General features: G+C 40.4%; 1 protein-coding gene across 1 annotated transcript; it reads right to left on the bottom strand.

The window, feature by feature from the left end:
- Positions 1–4,056: 4,056 nt before the first annotated feature.
- LOC105696145 lies at positions 4,057–23,636 on the bottom strand (the record flags this gene model as incomplete). Its single annotated transcript, XM_023433463.1, has 7 exons — positions 4,057–4,270; positions 8,778–9,024; positions 9,260–9,555; positions 13,407–13,612; positions 13,754–13,881; positions 13,962–14,073; positions 23,466–23,636. Coding segments are annotated over 7 exons (1,374 nt in total), but the record flags the coding sequence as incomplete, so codon positions are not given.
- Between the last annotated feature and the right edge of the window lie 206 nt (positions 23,637–23,842).

Here is a 23,842-nt window from a genome sequence, read left to right as displayed (position 1 = left end):
AAATAATAACTAATATTTAACGTCCATATTACTTTTATGCCACATAACATGTTAGTTTCGGAAACGTAACATTTACCCAACAGTTATATAACAGTGTTCACTGGGATTGCATTTTAAAAAGTAATTAGTAAGTCGAAATAAAAAAACTGAATATCGTTAATTAATTTTAAAACGATGTAAAATTATAAGGGCATTCTTTGAATTTCTAATTAGTCAGGTATTATTTGACAGGTATTATTTAAGGTGATATGAAAATAGGCATTTGAAGGGTCAAATCGTTCGTGAAAGTTTTCTCCGAATTGGGTGTATCGATTCGTTTAAAATTTTACCACGTGAATGAGGAGGTCCTAAGGTAGGTTCTGAAACTCATGAAATTTTATTTTCTTAGAAAAGATTGTATTTACCGAGGACTAGAATCAAAATGACATCGCCACGCATATTTTTGCTATTTTACGCTTTTTGGAGGTTTAGAATTGTAAGTGAAAACTTTCAGGACATAACTCGAAGAATTAAGAATACTATGGTAATCGAATTTTGCAGAGTCACGTGGGAAAATCCGAAAAATACTTTCGTGAACGGTTGTAAGAAAATGCTGACATATTCCATGGGTACCATGTGCTCCTAGAACAACAATTTAGTTCTAGTTAAACGTGCCAGATGGCGCCGTTGGTCGATTAGATATAAAAAAATCACAATTCCGAGGTATTTATTCAGTTTTACTTCGATCTTTTTATAATAATTCTACTACAATGACAATAACAATAGGAAGTACTTCATAATGTGTAATTTTCAATGTAGAGGGTAACAGATGTCAATATAAATATAAATGTCAGTAACATAGCACGTCAGCTTATGATATCACTTGAGTATTTAAAATGGCATTACCACAGAAAAAAAATATAGATGAACTTCATTTTATCGACGTCAATTAAATTTATTGGCGCTTTTCATATCATTTCAAGGGGCCTTGAGACTGACCATCATTGGGGTCGGTAACACCGATAGCTAATTGGTTCGCATCAATTTACAATGCACTCGAAATCTGAACGGTAAATAATTAGAACTTACAAATCGAATTGCGAGATGAAAATTAGAAGACCTAGGAGGCATCACTTTATTTTTCATCCTCCTAATACATTTTTTCTTACAAGGAAACATTCCCAAGTGTCCGCCACCGATCTTATTGATTTTCATATACTGTTGAAAAACACAAAAATCTAAGAGACACGTGTTTTTTTTTATATCTGCAATGATCCACATTTAAGGGGCGAAACAACCCCCTAATGTTTGGTGATAATTCAATTTTTATAATAATTTTCGTAGAAGCAGTGGAGGGATTTCGACGAAACTTGGTATAAACGTATTCTGTATAAGGACGGTGAAAACACAATATTGTCCAGCAATGCTACACCCCCCCAAGGGTGTGAACGAATATCGCTAATTCTATTTTCGTAAAAACAGTTAAAATCCAATTTTACCGTTTCACCAAGGAGATTGTATTACTAGTTGGAAACGGGTGATGACTGCGTCATCGGATCTGTTGCGAAACTATTTTAGTCTCTTAAACTTTATTTTAAATTTATTTATAAATAATTGCATGTTATGAAAACCAACGACATTTTGAGGAATTAGCACGTTCACAAGATTTATGTACAATGAATTGGTCACGATATAACCCAATAAAGCTAGTCGGAATATACCCGTATACCACCTACATTCATTGTTTACAATCGATGTGTAAATGTTTATTGGCAAAAAGCAAAAAACCCGTATTTCTTCATTTTTTGTGAGCAATCATATCGCGTAAGTGGAATTTAAGTAGAAGTGCTTGTTTAATACATATTACAAAAAAATGTCGCCTGAAGGGGTAGTTCACTCCCTCGGGGGGTTGTAGCATTGCTGGACAATATTGTGTTTTCACCGTCCTTATACAGAATACGTTTACATCAAGTTTCGTCGAAATCCCTCCATGGCTTCTATGAAAATTATTGTACAACTCGAATTTTTGCCAAACTTTGGGGGGTTGTTTCATCCCTTAAATGCGGACCATTGCAGATATAAAAAAACACGTGTCTCTTAGATTTTTGTGTTGTTCAACATGTATGAAAATCAATAAGATCGGGGGCGGACATTTGGGAATGTTTCCTTGTTAGATTACATTTTTGTCGACCATGTATTGTGCTTATTCCAAGTCAGCTATACATTTAATTTTTTTAGGAGTCATGCCCCCTTGAGCAACAAAAAGGAAACCCATCAATGTAAAAATCAAGTCTGTATATGATGTATTTCCAAAATTAAGTGCATTGAAAATTAACGACATATTCGGTACATTTAACATGATGTTTCGGGCTATTTTAGTTCACGAAAATTCCGTCTGCGAACAGCGCCAATTAACGCGCGTCAAAGAATCGATTCTCATTTCGAGGTATGGACTGTCATTTTATTTGGCAGATAGTGGTTCTCATTCTCGGCTATTAAATACTGTTGCGGATGTTCGAAGGAAAGTCTGAACGCGGGTTGCACTGGATGTGAGAGTCAAATTTGAAGACTGGTTAATTCTCGACAAAATATCGAGTCAGGTCGGTTTTCTATACACCACATTGTATATCTATCGGCGTCGGTAGCGTAAGCAAACGACAAATGTCGGTAAGAGTGTTTCTATACGCGTGAGATATCGATATTTGTCGGTAGGAAGCGTCGCTAGCTGTCGAAAGTTATTGGTAGACTACCAAGAATTAGTGGAGGCCTTGTTAACGTTTAACGAATGTCGTTCGAGCGGATGTTAGGTTAAAAATAATTTTAATGATAGTAATTCCTCTAACGGTTCCTTGGCTTTATTGTTCATCAGTAAGAATTTTTTAGAAACGGAATGTAACACTTTGTTTTTAAACCGTTTAAGAAAATAATTTGTTTATAATGGTACGTTTGTCTCTAACTAAAAATTAGGATAGAAAATGTATACATAATGAATGAAATATAAATAATTCAATGCAAACGATGTACATATTCAAAATATTAAAAATATTTAAGTCACTACAGAAAAGGGAAAAAAAATGGCAACACATTTTCTAAAACATTAAAAACACTTATTTCTTCAGAAGTCAACTATTCACCACAAAAAACATTTACCGCGTATGATTTATCGAAGTTAAAACATTAACCACAGAAGCATTGATAGTTTTCTCCAGCATAATATTGCCTTGCAGTTTAATTCTCTAATGGTATAAACGATTTTTACGAAAATAACTAATTTGCAAATAGGACACCAATCGACACTATATTTACAGAATTCCGCGTCATCCTGTTTAGAAGAAGAGTATTTACATAGAACGATAATAACATAGGGTTCGAACCGTTTCTGATAAATTATCATATAAAAAACATAGGACCGAATTTTTATTCCATCCATAATTATTCTGTTGACAAAAATATTTTGAATGTAGAATGCTGTTGTAGCCCCGATAACTTCCTATTTGCGCAAACGACGATTAAGAAACCTCGCATCGGCAGTTCCAGGAGTGCGAGTCGACGACCGATACGGTATTAGGCAAGGTTCTTTGCTAATAGCCGAGCACCATGTCCATATTTCGTGATAGCCTAGAAATGCAAGACGACGACCCGGCGAACATTCTCAAACTTAGAATTGGGCAGCATGACCACATATGGCCACGGCCACAAAACGGCAAACGCAAGAAGATCAACCTTGGCAATAGCAGTCGAGAAGAACGACAGTTCAAACGAAGAACTGAATTGGGCAGATTGGTCTCAAGGATAGGCTTATATACAGCTATTTTCAATGAACTTTTAGTATTATCTCATGATTCTGAGTATTAGTTACTCCCTGGTAACAACGCCTCTCGACTCGCCTTGACGCGGTTCCATCGTGCACTCGTGAGTCGATAACAACACAATTAATTTTTATCTTAAAGCGCGGTTGTTGCGTTACGAACAGCATCATAGAATAGCGTTTCATTACTACGAATCTGAAATTGCGTATGTTTCTTTGTCCATCTCATAATTTAAGGTCGGATCGGTCTTGTGTTTACAATTTTGAATTTAGCGGGTTTCGATTATGGGGAAGCCGCGTGTTCTATTGCCAGATTTAGGCCGGGGACGACAAGCAACGAGCAGCAAGCGAAAACCAATGATAGCATTGAATTTTTCCGAACTTATGATCAGGACGTGGACGTATAATACATGGACTGCTGAAAATTCGGTTTGCTCATTGGTTGTCGCTTGCTGCTCCTCGTCTGTCGCTCTTGGCTTGAATCTAGCAATAAAACCATCGACATATAATATATTGTAAGGTGGTGGACCGGTAGCCCCCCCCCCCCACATTAAAGGGAAATAGCGTTCTCATGGAGGTTGGGGTGGCTTCCTACCCACCATATTTATCTTTAGAGCGAATTATCTGCCTGCGAGTGACGCTAGCGAATGTCCGGACGCTATTAAGGGGAATTAATATGGGAATTTGTATGCCAAAATAGGACAGGGTCCAGGCAGTGGGGCCGAGGGAATGCGCGGTGGGTTATTTAGAGGCTCCTCGAAGGACGCGCGCCTTAAAGTTCGCCCATGAGGTCCTGACAGCGCGCGAGGGTTTCGGGCTCCCAACGCGACCCTATACTGCGCGGCGAGGCAGAGACCGCTGTTGCTGCGCTGCTCCAGGGATGCGACCTTATTAGTCGGCTGACGCCAGGGGGTCGACACTCCTTATGGGAGAGGTGTAACGCTGAAGTTAGTTCACCTACTCCAAGCAAAGACTGCGCTGGTGTCGTGACTTTTCGGTCTAATAGAAAGAGAAGAACAGAGAAAAATGTTCTAACCAATAGCAAGAGACTCCAGGAGGCGCAGCGTAGATGCGCATAAAAATAGTCGGGACAAGTGAACCAAAGTGAACCTAACCTTGATTAGTGGCAATATTTTTACAAGTTTCGATTACCTCGGGTATTAAATCGCGAACGTGAGTTTGTGAGTAAAAGTGTAAATCAAGAACAGTTTGTAGTTTCTTACTATAATAATTGTAATAATTAAATGGATTAAATGCGATCTATTGATCGCATTTAATCCATGAAAGTAATCATAACAAAAATTAAATTTGTATAGAATTTGTATATTTATACATTCATAATAATTAATATTTATATCTTAATAAATATGTTACTTTTTTAACTAATGTTTAATATAATTATTTCAGTTCTTACAGAGATTTAAAACAGGCGTTGCACCACTGACACTTTTGTTACTTCTTTTATGTTTAATATACTGTTTTCTTACATTTGTGTGTCAGTTTAAGCAACGTCTATTTTGATCATTGCAAGTACTTTTTAAATCCCGAAAATATCTCTTCGTTTAATAATTCAATTTGAATAGCCCGCCAAATATTTTAGTTTGCGAAGAAGGTTTACTCCAACCGAAGATGGCGGTAGTGCATAAAGCGTTACACCCCAATACATGGTAGTGTCGACCCCCTGGCTGACGCAGCGCCGCCGGGTCGGAGCCAATCCGTGTGCCGTCGGCAACGTGGCTCATCCAATCCGCGCCCCGGATACTGCCAAAACGGACCCGACACGGCGTGTGTGCCAGAACGTGTCGGCATTCCATGGATAGTCGTACTAGTCGGAGTATATCAATTAGAGAACAAAGAAAGATTGCGAAAGACCCGATTGTGGAAATTGGAAAGTCCATCGTGCTCCCAAGCCCGCAAGTAAGTCCCGAGGGGTCCGAAGTATCATAGGGGAAAATCCGTAATTGGTAATAGGGGAAAGTTCGTAATTAAAACTAGTGTAACCCACGATCAGAATGTTTAGGGGAACTACGCGTCGCGAGGGCTGCGAGGGAGTTCGCGAGTGACAGCCGCGGCGTAAATATTAGGTTGTCCCATAAGTTTCTTCCCTTTTTTTCATAGGACATGAATACACGATGCGGAAGGAACTTATGGGACAACCTAATAGGTAGTCGTACACGGCCGAGAACCTGCGCATATCGATGTAAAATTTTTGTGACTTTGTGAGTGAGATTTAGGGCCGCCGTCGTGCGGCTAGCGCCCGAAGGATTCGGGTTGTATGAAATAAATTGAGCGCCAAATTTGTGGCGAAGACCACGTCGCAATATGGACCGCGACAGTTCTCGTTCTTTCACTGTTCTGTCAGCGACAGATCGGGTCTACGCTTGTCTGCGCTGATAGAATGCACAGCAGGTTTTTGACAGTTGGTTGACAGTAATATGCATGTGCACATATGTAAATTACTTTACTGCGCACCCCTGTTGCACAGACACGCGTAGACCCAATCGCGAGAGTTCTCGTTCTCACACTGTTCTATTATGACTCGAGTTCACGTGCAAGTTGCGTCACTTCTTGCTACAGCAACTTGCATTTGCGGGTACACGCCCAACAAACTTGCAGCAAATTTCTTGCCGCAATATTATTCAATTTTTATTGTTTATTATCATTATTCGATAATATCAATACTTATAGAAATGTATTTATTAATGAATTATAATTTTAAAAAATGTTATTGTTACGGTTGTAACAACCCTTTAATAAAATGATGTATAATCTTGTTTTAAAACCAGCTTTGAACGACTTCCTTGGACTTAAAGGACTTTAACGATTAAAATTAATAAAAGAATACGATCAGGTGCCATCCGATACATTCGAAGGGTAAATTACCCCTTGCGTTCAAAGGAATGTGATTCGTAGAATATAAGACAGTGGAGTTAGCTGTCCTCGCAACTAGTGCGTAGCCGAGTGGTAACGCCGTGCGAGCGAGCAGGATGCAGTGCCAGGTTTTCAACCTCTATATGTAAGTAATATTTCATTCTCTCATTTTTAAGAACTACAGTTGCAATGAAAAATACAAACACGGTTACGTTCAGTTTTTATATTAATACAATCTAAATATAAAACAATGTAATACGTCTACACGATTCGTCCAGACATGTGATTCACTTTCGATTTTTCCTTCACAGTAATATTTGATAACAATCGTTCTTTGATATAAAGTAGACTGATAATGGAAATCGAACATAACGAACGAAACTGAACAAACCGAAATATTACTTACATATAGTGTTTGAAAACCTGGCACTGCATACTGCTCGCTTGCGCGGCGTTACCACTCGGCTACGCACTAGTTGCGAGGACAGCTAACTCCACTGTCTTATATTCTACGAATCACATTCCTTTGAACCCAAGGGGTAATTTACCCTTTGAATGTATCGGATGGTACCTGATCGTATTCTTTTATTAATTTTCATCGTTAAAGTCCTTTAAGTGCAAGAAAGTCGTATAAAGCTGGTTTTAAAACGAGATTATACATTATTTTATTAAAGGGTTGTTACAACCGTTAAAATTCGTTTTTCGAAAAAAAAACAAAATATGTTTTTTTTGTATTGTTCTGATCTATAAATTAACCAAGTTTCATTTGGATAGAGCAATTACTACTCGCGTAAGGGATAAAAGAATTATTCAAAGGGGTGGCTAACCCCTTAAAAATGAATTTTTTTTTTTAATTCCAAATGTATGTTTCATAATTCTTTATTCCCTACATTTTGACGGTTGTTCCATGAAAATCGGTCGAGTGCTTCTATATGAAACAGCAAACTCACCCCCTTTCACGGCCAACTTTGAAGCCTGATTTCACCCCCTAAAAGTGTTTATCCGCCGATAAAGAAAAAACACGGATCCTTTAGATTTTAGTCCTCCATAACATATTTAAAAATGAACAAAATCGGAGGGGGACATCTCAGGTACCTTTCTTGTTAGTATTGCAGTAAATTTATGCACTATAGGAAAAACAATAGTATAGGACTTTTCGACTCCTTTTTAAACAAGGATAGCACTGTATAAGTCGTGTCTATGAATCCTGTTACACCCTGTATAATACGAGACCTAGGAATGCTAGAACAATTTTAGTTCCTTCGTCATCTTCGCATCTCCGTTTACTTTTCTTACAATAGCAGATGGCGCAAACTACGCTATGCTGCACCAATCGATCTAGAATACTGGACTGACTGTCCATCGCGGCTTTCTGCTTCATAAGAGAGATTGAGGGAGGGAGAAGAAGGGAAGGTAGGAAGGGAGAAAGGGGAGGAGGAAAGGGAGGTAGGGAGCGGGAGAGGGAAGATGAGGGAGCGGAAAAGAGAGACGAAGCATTTAGCGCGAACTTCATGTTGGGTCGAAGAGTATGAATTGATCGAAGGATATCCGAGATTTTTATCAAACTCATTTATAAACCTTTTTCGGTATTTTCCACATGATTCTGCAATGTTAGATTACTATAGTGTTTTAAATTGTTATATCTATGCCCTAAAAGCCTTCGTGTTTGTATCTTAAGCTTTCAATAGGCTTTTGCCATTTTGGTTCTATTCCAGGATATATATAAAACTTTGACGTAAAAATGTCTTTGTCTTTTTTTTTTTAATATGGGGATTCAAACTTAGCGTACGAGTCGGAGAATACAATCTGATGCGAGAGGTACGAAAATCGGACATGCAAGTATACGAATGAGACAAAAACACCACGAAATTCTACGTATAACGTTAGTGTTACGGTTCTGTCCAAAGGCTAAAATTCTCGATTTTTTTTAACGAAATTATTCGAAAACTGACCTCACTAGGAATATAAATTTTTTGGTAGTAAAGTTTCAAACGACTCGGTACACTAAATTCAAAGAGAAGTTTTGTATACATTTTGACATCTCAGAGGCTACTATCATATCACCTTAAGAATCGCGAATTTTATTAAATGGTTTTTTCTTATTTTTCTGTGTACTTACAATGTAATGGCCCAATCAACAAACTTAGCCAATCCCTTTTCAAGCTCCTTGATTTGAAACCAATTTGTATGGAAGGGCATCATGTAGGGAGCGCGATTCTGGTCATAGTAACGATTGAAGTCTTCTCGCAGCCATTCAAACACTTCCTCAGGATCGTGATTGTGAAGAACACATTGGTCCAGATAAGGACAATGTCCACCTTCGTAGCTTTCCACGTAATGCGCGTTCAAAGGTATTTCCCAGACGCCTGCAAATTAAATTTCTACTAGTTAAATTACTTCTATTTTGTACAAAACAACCAAAAACGGCAACTTTTATTTTTACCGGAAATTTGCGAAAACGAAAAAGAAAATAACCTCTTTATAGAATTGTCCTTCAAAAATTCTACATACCTAACTTATTATTCTTAACTTCCGTTATCTATACACATGTTTTTATTGTGAGGCTTCATTGCAAATATAATGTTTTAATATGATATTTACCTGGAAACGTCTTAGTAGGACATGTTCCAGCCTTACACTCGTGTGGGATTTTGTAGTCTAAGGTGTACGGCCAAATCGGAACTTTTGAAGGAGAGATGCCAATACTGCTGTCATATATGTAACCGAAGTCTTCCAGTACCTTATATTGAGTGTTGCGACCAGGTTTCAAGTACGGTGCTCGCATACCTACTACTTCACTTCTGGATATGTTGCTGAAATGCTTCAAAATCTCTCGCATGCCGATCATTTCTCCGACCCATTCTTCGTAACCCTTGTCTTCGAGCCCCTTCTGAAGTCTAATTTATAATTCTAATTATATACAACACACGATATGTTTTTTTTTATATATATATATTGGGTTATTTAGAGCGCTAAAAATGGTGTTCCTGACCACCGGTATTTAAATGGAGGGAAATTGTTTACATGGTCGAACGTAGACTGCAGAATTCTGCCTGTTACATGTAACAGCGGGGGATTGTCTCACACGTGACGATAGGAATAATATACGTACATTAGATATGTATAGAATATCCATGCACCTATAGGAAATCTATATCATTCATAGACACTAGCTATACTGAAGATAGATATCTATTTTACGTATACAGATCTATATCACGTATACGCACTGATTAGATATTCTATAGATAATCGCAAACCTCTAGGTTTAGTATATACATATCCATGATTAATCTATATTCGCATATAGTGTCCATATATAGTCACATTATATACGTGTATTGATTATTTATAGATATCTGTGATTTTTTATTACGTATACACTTCTGAGATGTTTAATAACGTAATATAAATATCTATCCCTTATATATGAACAGTATATAAGGATATAGATCAACCGTAGATATTCATGTCTCAAACCTCGACATCTGCGATTATCTGAGGAATATCTATATTATGCCTATAACGTTGCGCTAATAAATAGACGTAATATGTATATCTACTTTTTGTATATGAATAGTATATGTGAATGTAGATCAACCATATATATACATATACCAAACCTAGATATCTACGATAATCTAGAGAATATCTAATGAGTGCGTATACGTGATATAGATTTGTATACGTAAAATAAATATACCTTTAGTACACCTAATGTATATGAACGATATAGATTTCCTATAGATGTATGGATATTCCGTATACTCCTCAGTGAAGGAAGATTCTGATGAGTTGCACGAGAATGTTGGAGGTAAGTCTCTTTTTGCTGTAAACCTACTATCGTCATTAGCACATTCTTGATCCGCTACCTGTTTATTTTCAGTTTCAGTGTTATATTTTTCGTCCTCAGAAACTGCTGTCCACTGTTGTTCCCTTTCACGGTTGCCACCAGTAGTTTCGGCCGGCTCCGATAGATGGCGCACGAGACTCGTATGGCTTTCCCGCAAGTGGTACATATGGTAGTTCGTTTGTATATAAGATCCAATACCGTTTTTTATGTTTAAGTCGTAATACCGTTCTGCTTTACTATTTCAGATGCCGATACTCCAGCTTTACTTCGAAGAAAGACTGCCTTTAGCTCGGAAACGAGGAGAGAGAAAAAAATGATAATCTTTGTTCAACACACTTCAAGCAATGAACAAAGATGTTCCTCAACTTCAGATTAAAAATATATAAGAATACTGTGCTATGGGCACATAATTAATGTCCATAATCACATGTCGATAATGTGTCCAATTTGTCGTAACATTGGTTCAACATTGACCTGAGNTATAAAATAGATATTATATGTACTGTATATTAGATATCTGACCACGTCTCATATACATATCCGAATTACTTACAATATACGTATATTAGACGGTCATTTACCACTATTCCATACATCTTATAGATATCTTACGAATATCTGTAGATAGTCAATACACGCATATGATAGGTATATGTAATGTGAGGGATAGTGATGAGTACAGATTCGGTTTATTTTCCAATACTTTTAACCGTCTGGCGGCAACCGGAGTTACCCTCGTTAATCAATTAGGTTAAGTTTCGTCGCTTTTGTACAGTTATTTATAAGTTGTATTCCGTCTGTAATGTTTAACGTTTGTCTCTTAGGCCCTTGTTACATTATCGACGAGTTCACTGGTCGATTATGATTTTCTTATCGGTGCCTCCATCTACCGATTAGATTTCGGCGGAATTGCCTCACGAAGTAATTAGATAGTACTCTAAATTACCGATGACACCGGCAAAAGAGAGCAGGGGTGGGTTAGATGACGAACGGGAGGACCTTCTATGTTTCGGCGGATTGTTCTAGGATCTGCTTCTCATTGTCGAGAGGAAGTCAGGTGTCGCCACAGCTACCGATCGTAGGTGTCGAGAGCCAAGCAGCTCCCGGATACCTAGATGGAGAACCACCACCACTGTATCGCGCTGTCGAATTAAACACTCCGTTAGGGCCCAACCGGGTAGCCGCAGGATTGCGTAAACCCGTCTAGGGATGAAATTGTTTCCGTTCAATTTTATGAATTTTCCGGCCTTCTCGTAGTTAATTCCTCGACCCGTGATCCACCACCTGTATTGTTGATGCCGCGGTTATGTTTGACTTTGCCGACTTGTGAACCTGGATTTTTATGTGCCGCGGTCGTTAATCGAAGCTTTTCCGTTGTAAGTATCGTATATGTCGCTCGTCTGTCCAGGTGTCGCACCGGTGAAGCACTAAAGAGCACCTTTTTAACAACTGCCGTATTCACAATTGTTCGTAGTTCTCGATTGGGGATGGTCCAAAATACGAAGTTTTACTCCTTAGGTCTTTCTTATGTTACGTGGCCGCCGAGCTCTTTGAAGAGGATCTGTATCTTGCCTTCGCCGAGGCCTTTACTTTCGGTGGCGTTTACGTCCGGGCAGACGCAGTAAGTCCACCGTTCAGTACGTTTGCGTAGTTATCCCGAGGATCAATTATATCTGTAGCGATTTTCGGTGCCAAGTGAATTTCGTGCAAATCGATTTCTCTGTTGCGTAACTTCTAGGCGAATCGATTATTAGTGTATAATTATTCATATTATTCTACGATTCTCAATTACCCGCATTGTGTTAATTCGATGTGCATCGATTTTCTGCGTTCTTTGGATCCCGCGGGTGTCGATTTTTCCGTGTTACTCGGATCCCGTCGTCGAGGACATCGGCATTTTCGAGGACGTCGTAGTCGGCGTGAAACCCCGATAGCCGAACCCGTTGGCACTAACTCGAGCTTGTCTTGTCATTGAGTTCGTTAAGGTCGTTTCGAGGTAATTCATTGAGTCCGTCAAGCTCGCCTAAAAATTAATCCGTTGAGTCGGTCTTTTGTTTCGTTTCTGTTTTGTGGAGTTCCAACGTCAGTGACTATGCTACCCTAACGGTGTTTGTACAGATTTATGTCAGGCACAACCATCCGCTAGTAAACCCCCTGTTTACTTAAAGTCCGACGGAGTAGAGTTTTTCCTTTACGTTTGGTAATCGACGTTACCTACCCCCTATCTGTATCCCGCAGGGGTTTCCTGACCTAGCTGACTCCTGTCAATCAGGGCTCAAGCCGAAAAATTTCCTTAGTACCTAGGGATGCCTGGTGCGTAAAATTCCGAGAACAGTGTGAAGCGCGGCCCGAGCTCGGAACAGGTGAAGTGAACCGTATCTGACCCCGGCGGGTTCAAACCCTTTTGTGACGAAGCCACCTAATCCTCTCTCAAATTCAGTTCAGATTTCTTCAGTTTAGTTTTCTCGTCACATAACATACATGACTTCTAATCCGAATAGATGATTTCCTTGCCAAGTATCCTATTCAAGAATTACGCTTTTAGGACTAATTTGCGTTTGATGGTGTCGTTGTCAAAAGAATTTGTATGCAAAATTTTCTTGCATTTTGATGTAGAGTCTGAAACTGTTGTGAAAATCACCATGAACTACTTGAGAAGGTCGATTCCATTGTGGACATTCCATTTACGTTTAATACCAGAAGTTGAATTATCATTATTGAGTAGAGCATACCCAATTTACTTATTATAATATTTCGGAATTATCGTATAAACTATTCACCTCCATTTTGATACAGGTGAACGGATGGTCACCCTGGATATTGTTAGGTAGATTTTAAATGTACTGTCGCACAATTGGTTCAATATAATACAAACGGTTTTATGAAATTACTTACGATATGGTTTCCGTAGCAATCTCATGACCATCATGTGCCAAACTTTGCACCATGTTGTAATTGCAGTACTCGTGGGATATAAAGAAAGTGCCTTTCAAAGGACAATTATTTGGATTCAATCTGTCTTTCGTGAAGATTTTTTGGTAATGGTCAAAGTTATTGTGATTAATTGCTCCGTCGAATGTCATTAATATCATCTGAGGTACCTGCAATGACAAAATGTGTTAATTTAAACATATGTTTACGAAATCAAATCATCAAAACAAATCTATGTAACATATTTTTGATGATTTTATTGTTATTTTCGTAAGTGTTTTATGTCCGATTAGTGTAAAGATAAGTAATACCTCTTCCGGTCTGAATCCCCCAGGAATGATGGTGCCATCTCGAGAGCAGAAGCACTCTGGAAGTTGACACTGAGACGTGTCACACCTTTCTGCCAAGTCAATAGGAGGCTCTGTTATTGGAGCAATTGCTGCACAGAAAAGGAATTAAAAAAATAATTGGAGATAATAAATATTGTTACCCAAATTACTTACTTCATATTATACTTACTTGTAGCAATTGGGCCGCACCGAGCTTCATTCTTAAATGTGCAAAACTTGCTAATGTCATCGAAGTGCAGACCAGAAGGACATCTGTTGAGGTACGGATATCCATCGACACACTATAAAGTAAAAAATGTGCATTATAAATTTGTCAGTTAAAATTTTATTGCTTCACATTTTGACGTTCATGATATTTAGGACCGTTAAATATAATCACACGTAGTTGCACTATAAGACGCTTAATTTATTAGTATGTGATCATTTATTCAGCTATGTTATGTGACCACTGATACTCGTTAAAAATGAACGTGCACACGTCTCGTATATTAGAAGATAAACGCCGGACATGATTTGAGTCATCAACGATCAGTTAGAAAAATGAAGGAGATCGAGAGGCAGAGCCACAACCCAGCCTTGCCAATATATTAGAAAAAGATGCAAAATGCCACATTGCATAGCGTGATAACCATCTGATCATGATCGAAAATACAACACAGAGGTACTAAACGTAGGGTCCAGTATCCCCTTATTAATAAGTCGGAGATGAAACACATTATAAAAACCACTGTGGAACAACATCTCAAGTCAATAAGCTCAATACGCGTATTGCGTCCACACATCGAGTCCGACTGTGCGTCCGAACTCACCTCTTCACATCCATTAGTCTGGGCCTCTCGGGACAGACAACTGTACTGTGAGTAACAGTTGGGTGTTTCGGTATTCCGACAACTTTAAGGTAACAGCAGGAGGAATTGTGAGTTCCGGATCGATGGAAGGAGGGATAATGGAAGACTAACCCTAAGACAGGCCCCAGCTTAGTGGAGTGCACGCAACCAGCTGGATGAATGGGGCGGATCCCAATTGGACACTGGCCGTTTGGACACCATATGCACACTATTGGATACGAATTATTCGACACGGTATAAAGATGACGGCGGTGCCGTTAGCTCATAACACTGGATACCGGTTCCTGGCCTAGATCATTTTTTTAACAAATGATCATATACAAGTTTTGATAAGGTGTAACAGTTTTTCATATGGTATACAGTTCGTGGGAGGGACATGCATGTTTTCAGTTTAGGTCTAAAATATAAAACGTGCATCTCTAACATGAAATATTCACCTAGTCCTATAATCAGGAATAGGTTAGGTTAGTTTTTAAGGGAGCATCTGAGGAGGAAGGGGCCGGGCCGCACCCTGTAACCCCCACCCCTACCTATGTTCCCTCCATTTCTATAAGTTCTCTGGATCAAATTCAGTTTCGTTGTCATCTTCGCATATCCGGTTCCCTTTTTACACCGTAGATGGCGCTAATTACTACGTGTAATGGCCATTGAAATATATAGAAAACTGGAACGCTCTACAAGCATAAGGCCGATATTTCATTAGCACTACGACAAACGACGGAGTGACGAAGCACAAATATAACGTTCTGATTGGCTGCAAAAAATAGGGGAACATCTACTGTATGTTCTTTGCAGCTAATCAAAATCTTTTATTCGCCCTTCGTAGGTCCGTCAATTGTAGCTGTAGCGTTAATGAAATATCGGCCTAAGCATTGTGACGAAGTACTCTGTGGGCGGTCGTCCCAGGGACAATACTTTATGATTTATTTCTGACATACTTAAATATTGGTTGATGACAGTAAAACACTTTATTTTATTTCATTTTTATGAACCTTTCATTTCAGAACGTTTGCTGCTCGTGATCGAGGAGCCGAGGGGGCTTCGATAAGAATTATTTTTGTTTCTATAGACTATAAGTTCGCTTAGATTTAGCCGTTAGAGCATCCTCGGAACGAAGCGAATGCGGATTCAGAAGAAGCATCAACATCCGGGACAATCGCCGAGGGACGTCCTCAAACGTCACGGACAAGGACGTCTTCGAGGGACATCCCTACCGGCAACAGCAGTGGCTGCTGTATTGGCAGAGCCTCGCTCCGCTGCCGCCTATGGGGCCGTGGGGAGAAAGGCCGTACTGAACCACTCGCGGTTCGGCGCTTTCCGGCAAGGGCTCACCCATGGCGGCGCCACCCGGTCACCGCGCTCGTACACGGATTTCTAGCCCCTCACTGATGGCGGGAGAAGGGTGCATTGTCGGTGACCGTGGGCCCCCCTCGCCGTGAGTTTTCAATGGAACTCCTATAAGGGCGGCGAGGGGGGTCTCAATTGTAGCGCCGTCCTGCGCCGAGGCCGGGGCGCGGTGACCCACGGATGGAAGGGCTCTCCGGTCCCCTTGCCCTGGAGGAGCCGCATCAAGGAATGCCTACGCCCCCAGCTACCATTCGGATAAAGAGCTCTATGGAGACCAGGATTGGCGTCACCAGATCCCTGAGAAGTTTTGTCCTTGGTCAGCATTACGCGTGGCGTCACGGTCCAGCGCCGTGCTCGGATTGGACGGCAGGCGCGAATTTCAAAGCCGCGAGTGAATGAACGCGCCGAGCCGGCTTAGCGCCGCGGCTGACAGCGTTCTGTGTTCGAAATTTCGAACTTGGCAGCTGTCAATTGGTCGACGCGACTTGGCAACCTACGGAGACCAATCACTGAAGACCATCGAGCCGCCGCCGAGGAGCTGCTTCAATACTCAGCGGAAGACCGGGTCGAGGACCCTGCCTTCTTAGTCTTCGAAAGTCGAGCCGTTCAAATGTGTTTCAAGATTTCGCTGCCTTCGTTATCTGCATTTCCACCGCTGCCTCAACTTCATCCGATTTTGCTGCCTAAGGAGGATCGCCGCATCCTGCTCGGATCCTACCGACGAGGGAGCATCGCCGCATTCTACTCGGATCCTACCGACGGGGGAGCATCGCCGGACTGGCCAAACCCAAGGTTTGAGCGTACAGATTTGAGATTAAATTGTTTAACCTTTCGCCATTTCCGCTATATCCTCGAGTATCCCGTTGTCGGGCACTTTGCGCTCCTGTTTGTGGATAATTTAAGGAAGAGCTTTAGTACAGTATTTTCGCAAATATGTTGGAAGGAACAGTAATGAAATACATCACTGCCGGAGAAATTGGGAAAAATTATGCTCTGGTATACATACAAACGTGTACGCCGAAATGGTGGCATAAGTACCTGCGAGGACCAGTCATTCTAATGTACACATACTTATGGGAACCACGTAGATTATATTGCACACTTGGTCGTGGATTGTTGAAGGTATGTTTATAGTTCAGTTTCCTTCCGAATATGTTCGAAGATATCAGTAGCTAAATAAGTATAATATATGCAAATAAATGCTAGAATATGACTGGCTGTAATGAAAATGTACGTGTACGCCGGAATGGCCGATTCGATGTATAGATACTTACAGAGACCGGCATTCCAATGTACGCATACTTATGGGGACCAACCATTTCAATATACAAATACTTATGGGGACCAACCATTTCAATATATAAAAACGTCTATGGACTAGTCACGCTTTTAGCTTTTTGTACTTGTAAATGGATAATTGGAATTGGCTGTTATTATAAGGCTGCAGCGGCACTAAGCGGCAGACCGGAGTTGATAAGAAGTGGGGGAAAGTCGCGCTGCGGGACTTTGGAGGGGAAACTCGTACGGAATTCCTGGCAGCATTGTATAGAGTCTCGCAAAAAAATCAAGAGTGTTCTTTCTCGTCCTTTCTTCTGATGGAATTTATTACCTATGTATGGAAAGTGATTCCAAGAAAAGCCAACGTGGTGTAATTGTGAAATATTCAGATGGCAAACGATACGAAGCAGAAATCATCGATCAAAAAGGTTAAGTATCTATGATGACATTTTTCAGGTTACTTTTCTATTAAGAATAATTCATTTAAGCTTAAAGTGGATAAACTTCATATTTACAGTTTATATTTTATGGAAACCTTTCAAACTTACTCTTATTATTATCCTTACGTATTTACTTACATAAGATTTAATTGCCGGAAACTTTTCACACAGAACAAAAGCTCTATTATACGTATGTAGAACGTTTTCATGTCTACGGGATGTTTCAGTATATCATAATATATATTTGATTTGATTCAACGTACTATTCCCGTACCTTAGGTATCGAATATCGCTGAATCTATTTTTTCGTAAAAACAGTGAAAATTCAATTTTATCGTTTCACCACGGAGATTGTATTACTAGTTGGAAACGGGTAATGACTACATCGTCGAATCCGTTGCGAAACAATTTTAGCCTCTGAAACTATTTTTTAATTTATTTATAAATAATTGCATGTTATGAAAATCAATGACATTTTGAAGAATTACCACGTTGACACGACTTATGTACGATGAATTGGTCACGATATAACCCAATAAAGGTAGTCGGGATATACCCTAATACCACCTACATTCATTGTTTACAACCGATGTGTAAATGTTTATTGGCAAAAAGCAAAAAACACGTATTTCGTAATTTTTTGCGAGCAATCACATCGCGTAAGTGGAACTTAAGTAGGAGTGCTTGTTTAATGGATATTACAAAAAAATGTCACCTGAAGGGTAGTCAACCCCTTGAGGGGGTGCAACAATGCTGAACAATATTGTGTTGTCACCGTCCTTATACAAAATACGTTTATGCAAAGTTTCGTCGAAATCCCTTTACTGCTCCTACGAAAAATATTAAAAAAAAACGATTTTTCTCTAAACTTTGGGGGGTTGTTTCACCCCTTAATTGTGGACCATTGCAGATATAAAAAAACACGTGTCTCTTAGGTTTTTGTGTTCCTCAACATATATGAAACTCAATAAGATCGGAGGCGGATACTTGGGAATGTTCCTTTGTAAGTTACATACAAAAATATTGAACTATAGCATACTGCTCTTTAATTATTCACAAGTGAGAACGCAAAGTAACCTATGTGGTACCTATAAGTATCTGCACATTGAAATGCCTGCCGCATAATTGTCCGTACACCAACGAGTTGTTATACCCATCTCATTTTTGCAAAATCGTAGTTTGTCGATGCAGAAAGAGAAAACCATGTTTCCTGAAATTTCAATTGGTCATGTCTGTGCGATGAATGTTTTGTACCAAATTTTATCGTAGCTGGATATAAACCGGGTTTAATCAAACGTCATTTTTCTTTCTATCACATTACCAAATCGAGAGTTATCAAATTGTACCGGCATATATAGACTAGATTACAACATACGTTTTTATCAATTTCGATTAACGTTTTACAGTATGATATTGCATAAAAGCACAGGTATTTCAAGTTTATTCCTATATCTTCAAGACAGATTACATTCCAAATGTTAAGGGAGAATTAATTATGAATTCAATTGGACGTATGCTCAATAATATTCTGTCTCAATCGTATTTTTTCGAAATCGGTTATAAATAATTGATGAACAATTTTTTGTAATAGAATTATTCGCAATTAATCTAAAATAATAGTGACCATGATACTGGCACTGCAATAGTCAACTTCTGGTCTTATGGTCAAAATTTCAGCGGTCCTAGTAAGTACTTGAAAATAAAAACATTTGTATGGTTCTAATAAGTCCTGGTGCATGCTAAAGGAAATACGAGCCGTTTATTTTGAGAGTGGCCTAAGTCCATTTATACTTAAATTCAGATATTTAAGGGTTTCTGTTTCAATGCAATTAAAAATATACGTACAGGATACTAATGAGTCATACCGCTTAAGTGTATCTAAAGGAGTTAAATTTACAGTTCCTATTAAAATAATGGCAATTATTAAGTGAATAATATGCGTTTTCTTACCAAGAATGAAGTTAAGTCACTTTCACAATTGACAACCAGATTCGTTATAAAATTTGAAAGAGCCCAAGTCCATTCAACATAATTTAAAGTGCTTCAAATGGATAAAAACAATACTCAATTTATTTTATATATCTTTACAACACTTCAAAAACAATATTTATGCAATTCAGAACATTGTTTAACTACATAAATTACAAAACAATCTACTGGTCATCAACATTTTGTGTATGTGAAAGGGATTTGAAGAAGTAATGATGTTTCGGTGGTATATATCGCAGTAGGTCCATTATGTCCTTGAATTTCACTGTTGTAATTGGTCTTATATTTTTATAAAGTGGTGTCAATACAATATTTTCGAACTTTCGTGGTCTACCCCGACGTGGTAATAAATCCAGGTCTTTAAAATTCTTATTCTCATTCGTTGATTTCTTATAGAAAATTTTATATGGTTCATTTCTGACAAAACGCATCCAACATATTTTTACCAGTTTATTGATTCTCTGTCAGAACTCTTTACCTTTTAAAAATTGCGTCTTCTAATAATTTTGTTGATACAAAATCCTCTTGTTTCATTTCATTTAGAATATAGTTATTGCCTCTTCGGCAATTTTTAATAATATTATAATAATCTTGGGGGACAAACAGAAAATTATTTTTTTTAATGACATTTCTACCACGCCAAAATCTCTATTATTTGGTAAAAATGAATGTCTTGATATCAAAAATGTATGATCTATGCTTTCCACATTATGTTCAATAGTCTGGACAATTTTTAGCCACATTAAAACTACTTTAATGTTTCTATTTTGTTTTTAAACAAACCTATTATTAAGTGATTTTAGTTGTCATTTGTTTAGCGAACCACGGGAACTCTCCCAATGTTCTGTAAGGAAAATCATGCATTCATTTTTTAAGTTCCCGTGCGTGCTCTCGAGCACTCGCAGGAATATTCGAGATGAATATTTGGCGAGGTGTTCAAGAGCTCGCCGAATTTCTGTAACGCGTAGAGAGGCACCGGTCGTCAGGCCGGAGAATCAACACCGGCGGATTTTTGGAGGTCGCGTGCACGCGCTACTGCTCGTCGCCCCGATTTCAAGAACGAAGCCGTCGAGCGAGCCTCAAGAAACATATTCAGGTCTGGCGTCCCCGATTGCGGTGCCACGGCCAGCTCGTTGGGTTTATCCGAAGGGTCGAGTCGGCCACGCTGCACCTCCTGGTGGCCTTGCCTACGGGGACGGGCCGTAGACGGGCCCTGGCGGCTCGGATACGGCCACCCGCAGGAACATCAAGACTACCCGACCAGGAGCAGGACCAAGAGATAGGAGCTTCCGAGAAGACCCTGGCTGCCACCTACGAGGGGAGGAAGGGATGCCGTGCACCGGGAAGGAGCAACGACTTCCGGGCCAGGATCCCGACCCCATCCTCACCGGAGTACCCGGGGCCTATCTCATGATCCGGGTGAGCCAGAATCCCCCGGAGGGGAAAATTTCGGCCGCCGGGAACATCCGGCGCGCCGGGGCCCGACGGGCCATCGCTCGCTACGGCCGTGGCATCACCGGCGGCTCGACACGCGTGAGGCTAACGCCGTTGCTCGACAACCGCGCCACCGCAACCTCGTCAGGAACTGGGTCAGCGCACGCCGAGTCCGCTAAAATCGGGAAATCAAGTAGCGTCTCGACCAATCAACGGCGCCGATTAGGATTCGGACTGGCCAGCTAAATCCCTACTTAGGACAGCGCACGGAGAGCTCCGATCTTCGTTGCCTACGATCGTCGGACCGACCGGACCTTCTCTTACGTCTGTTTTCTTGATTATCTGACTTGTCTAATTATCTTGCGTCCCCGAAGACCAAAGGGCTTCCCGGCTCAGCGAGGGATTCAGCCGAGGGGTCGGCGAGCGGCAGTGAATTTTCTTCATTAAACTAAGTGCCACATGCTCGGTCGAGGACCCCTAGTCGAGATTAGTTCGTCACCGATAAGTTTCGTGAAGTCGTAGGACCCGGGTAGTGTCGCGCCGGTGAGCAGAAGCATACCGTGGAGTCGGTCTTCGTGAGTCTCACGCGGGCGATTTTCCGGTTTGCCCTGGTGGGGCTTACGGCTGGTGGAAATCAGGCTTTGAGTTAGCCTCTCGGGAGGCCGCGGGATTCTTCGAGCGGGCACAAGGGCGACTTCTTGTTCTTTGCATTGTGTCACGTAATTTTCTCTATGTCCGGTAATTTTCTGTCGCGCCATTTTGTGTAGGAACGCGTAGCTCGGAATTTTCTATTGTGTGGCCGCGAAATTTTTAAGTTCTTTACCTGGCGGGGATTTGTGAACGGTTTTGGTCTTCGCTGAGACAGTTTGTAAATAGAAATATTGAAAATTTCCGAATTAGGGCGACAAGGCAAGTCGATGTTAATAGTAGTGGATCTCCAAGTAGAATTCTTAATGGGATTTTGAGTGCGTTGTCTTCTGTGAATTTGTGGTGTGAATGGATTTATTATACGACTTCAGTGTGATTACTCTCTGGGGAGTGGGTAACTATCTTGAGTGAATCTCGGCTATGAGTAGGACTATCTAAGGGTCAGGGTGGAAACGAAGCTACCTGTTACCTCCCGGAATTTATTTGAGTGATCGCGGTGTCGTTAAGATTTCAGACAGTGCGTGTCTTGCTGTCTAGTCGTCGGAATCCGCTGTAAAAGTTGTAGGGGATTTTTAAGCTGTCTTAAGGACTCGTACCTCTGCCACACGGGGTTCGAGATCGAAAGGCTACGTGGGCTGGCGCATCTAGTAGACCCACGTGTTCCGGGCGAGGAGCTCCCTTATGGATAGTAAAGTCATATTTCTTTTTGCAAATTCGAAACACTATCTAAAAATCGTCAAGATGTCGTGCTATTTTGCCGTCAATTAATTGTGCCGCTGCCTTCCGCAGTTGAGCCGATTAAAGATTATTTGATATCTTGCATAAAGTAGAATTTGACTTGGCGTTATTCAGTTAACTTGCGTTGTCTTCATTATTCTGCGTTTCAGTTACGTTAGGTTCCGTTGGGCTATCTTAACAAATTTGCGTTAGGTAATTATTCCCGATTAAGTATGAATTTCTTTGTCGCGCATTGCTGCTTTCTCAATCGACTAGATTAGTTCATTCCTGATTGTCGAGTTTTCACCACTATACATTTCTTTGAATCCTGTTCTTGTAATTTGTCGATACAGATGGCAATATACGCTACCTAGTTGTTTTCTTACAGTTTACTTTCTTTATTTCTCTCGCTCCCTCTTGTATTCAGTATTAAATGAGAACACCCCCTTTCTTTGCGGTCATTTCACGACCTTCCTGAGCTAGTCGAGTGCATTGAGTGCAATTAGGTTCAAGACCGGGATTGTCGGGGACCCATCGGGCGAGTGGTGGTCCACGACTTGGACGTCCTCGGATGCGGCTGGGTGCCGCACCAAGACACTTGAAACGTCGGCGTGCCTGGCGCCCAGAAACTTTTGACGGGCTCGATTCCCCGATGATCATCCCGTCCCGATATTTTGACGGTCCCGGCGCGATCACGTGGTCCGGGCGGAAGTTGGATGCCCGCGCGATCGGCCCAACCGAGCCGGCGGATGAAAGGAGTCGCAATATATAATATACGTATCGTTTCATGTGGGATACTTTCGTAGCATCAATATGCAACAATGCTGGTAAAACAATGTTGGTTGCAATGATCTCTACTGATATCGTCGGACTCTAGCAAACATCGCAGTCACTCAGGACTTCGGGTTTGGTTTTACTGGGCCCTTGAACAATTTTTGGAGTTTTTGTAATTTGTTTATAAAACAAGTGTACCTGGTAAAACCTTCGACATGTAGCGGGGTCAGCGAAGTTTCCATTTCCCTGTCCTTCAGGACACTTAAACTCCTCATCTTTCTTTTCGTCTTCCTTCTTAGTTTTCTGACAGTCCACTGAAATTAAAAGGAATAAATTATTGCAAACTTCAATATTTCTTTGTGAATATCGCTATTAGAGCAAAAAAGGAAACTAGAGTATACTGTCACGCGGCCATGGTATTGACCAGGTCGGTAACACCGATACTTAACATAAATCAGGAAACTCAGTAGAGTTTCGCGCCGAGTATTAATAATGTACATAAATTCGCACGCATGTTTGTGTATATGCCCAGCCCTATGCATGCGCAAACGCTACCTAATATTTTCCGCAACTTC

The sequence above is a fragment of the Orussus abietinus genome, unplaced genomic scaffold (assembly GCF_000612105.2).
Source record: "Orussus abietinus isolate OABI.00-Male unplaced genomic scaffold, Oabi_2.0 scaffold766, whole genome shotgun sequence".
NCBI classification, from domain to species: Eukaryota; Metazoa; Arthropoda; class Insecta; order Hymenoptera; family Orussidae; genus Orussus; species Orussus abietinus.
Note: the sequence above shows the minus strand (reverse complement) of the source record. Positions and strands in the feature narration are given on the sequence as shown.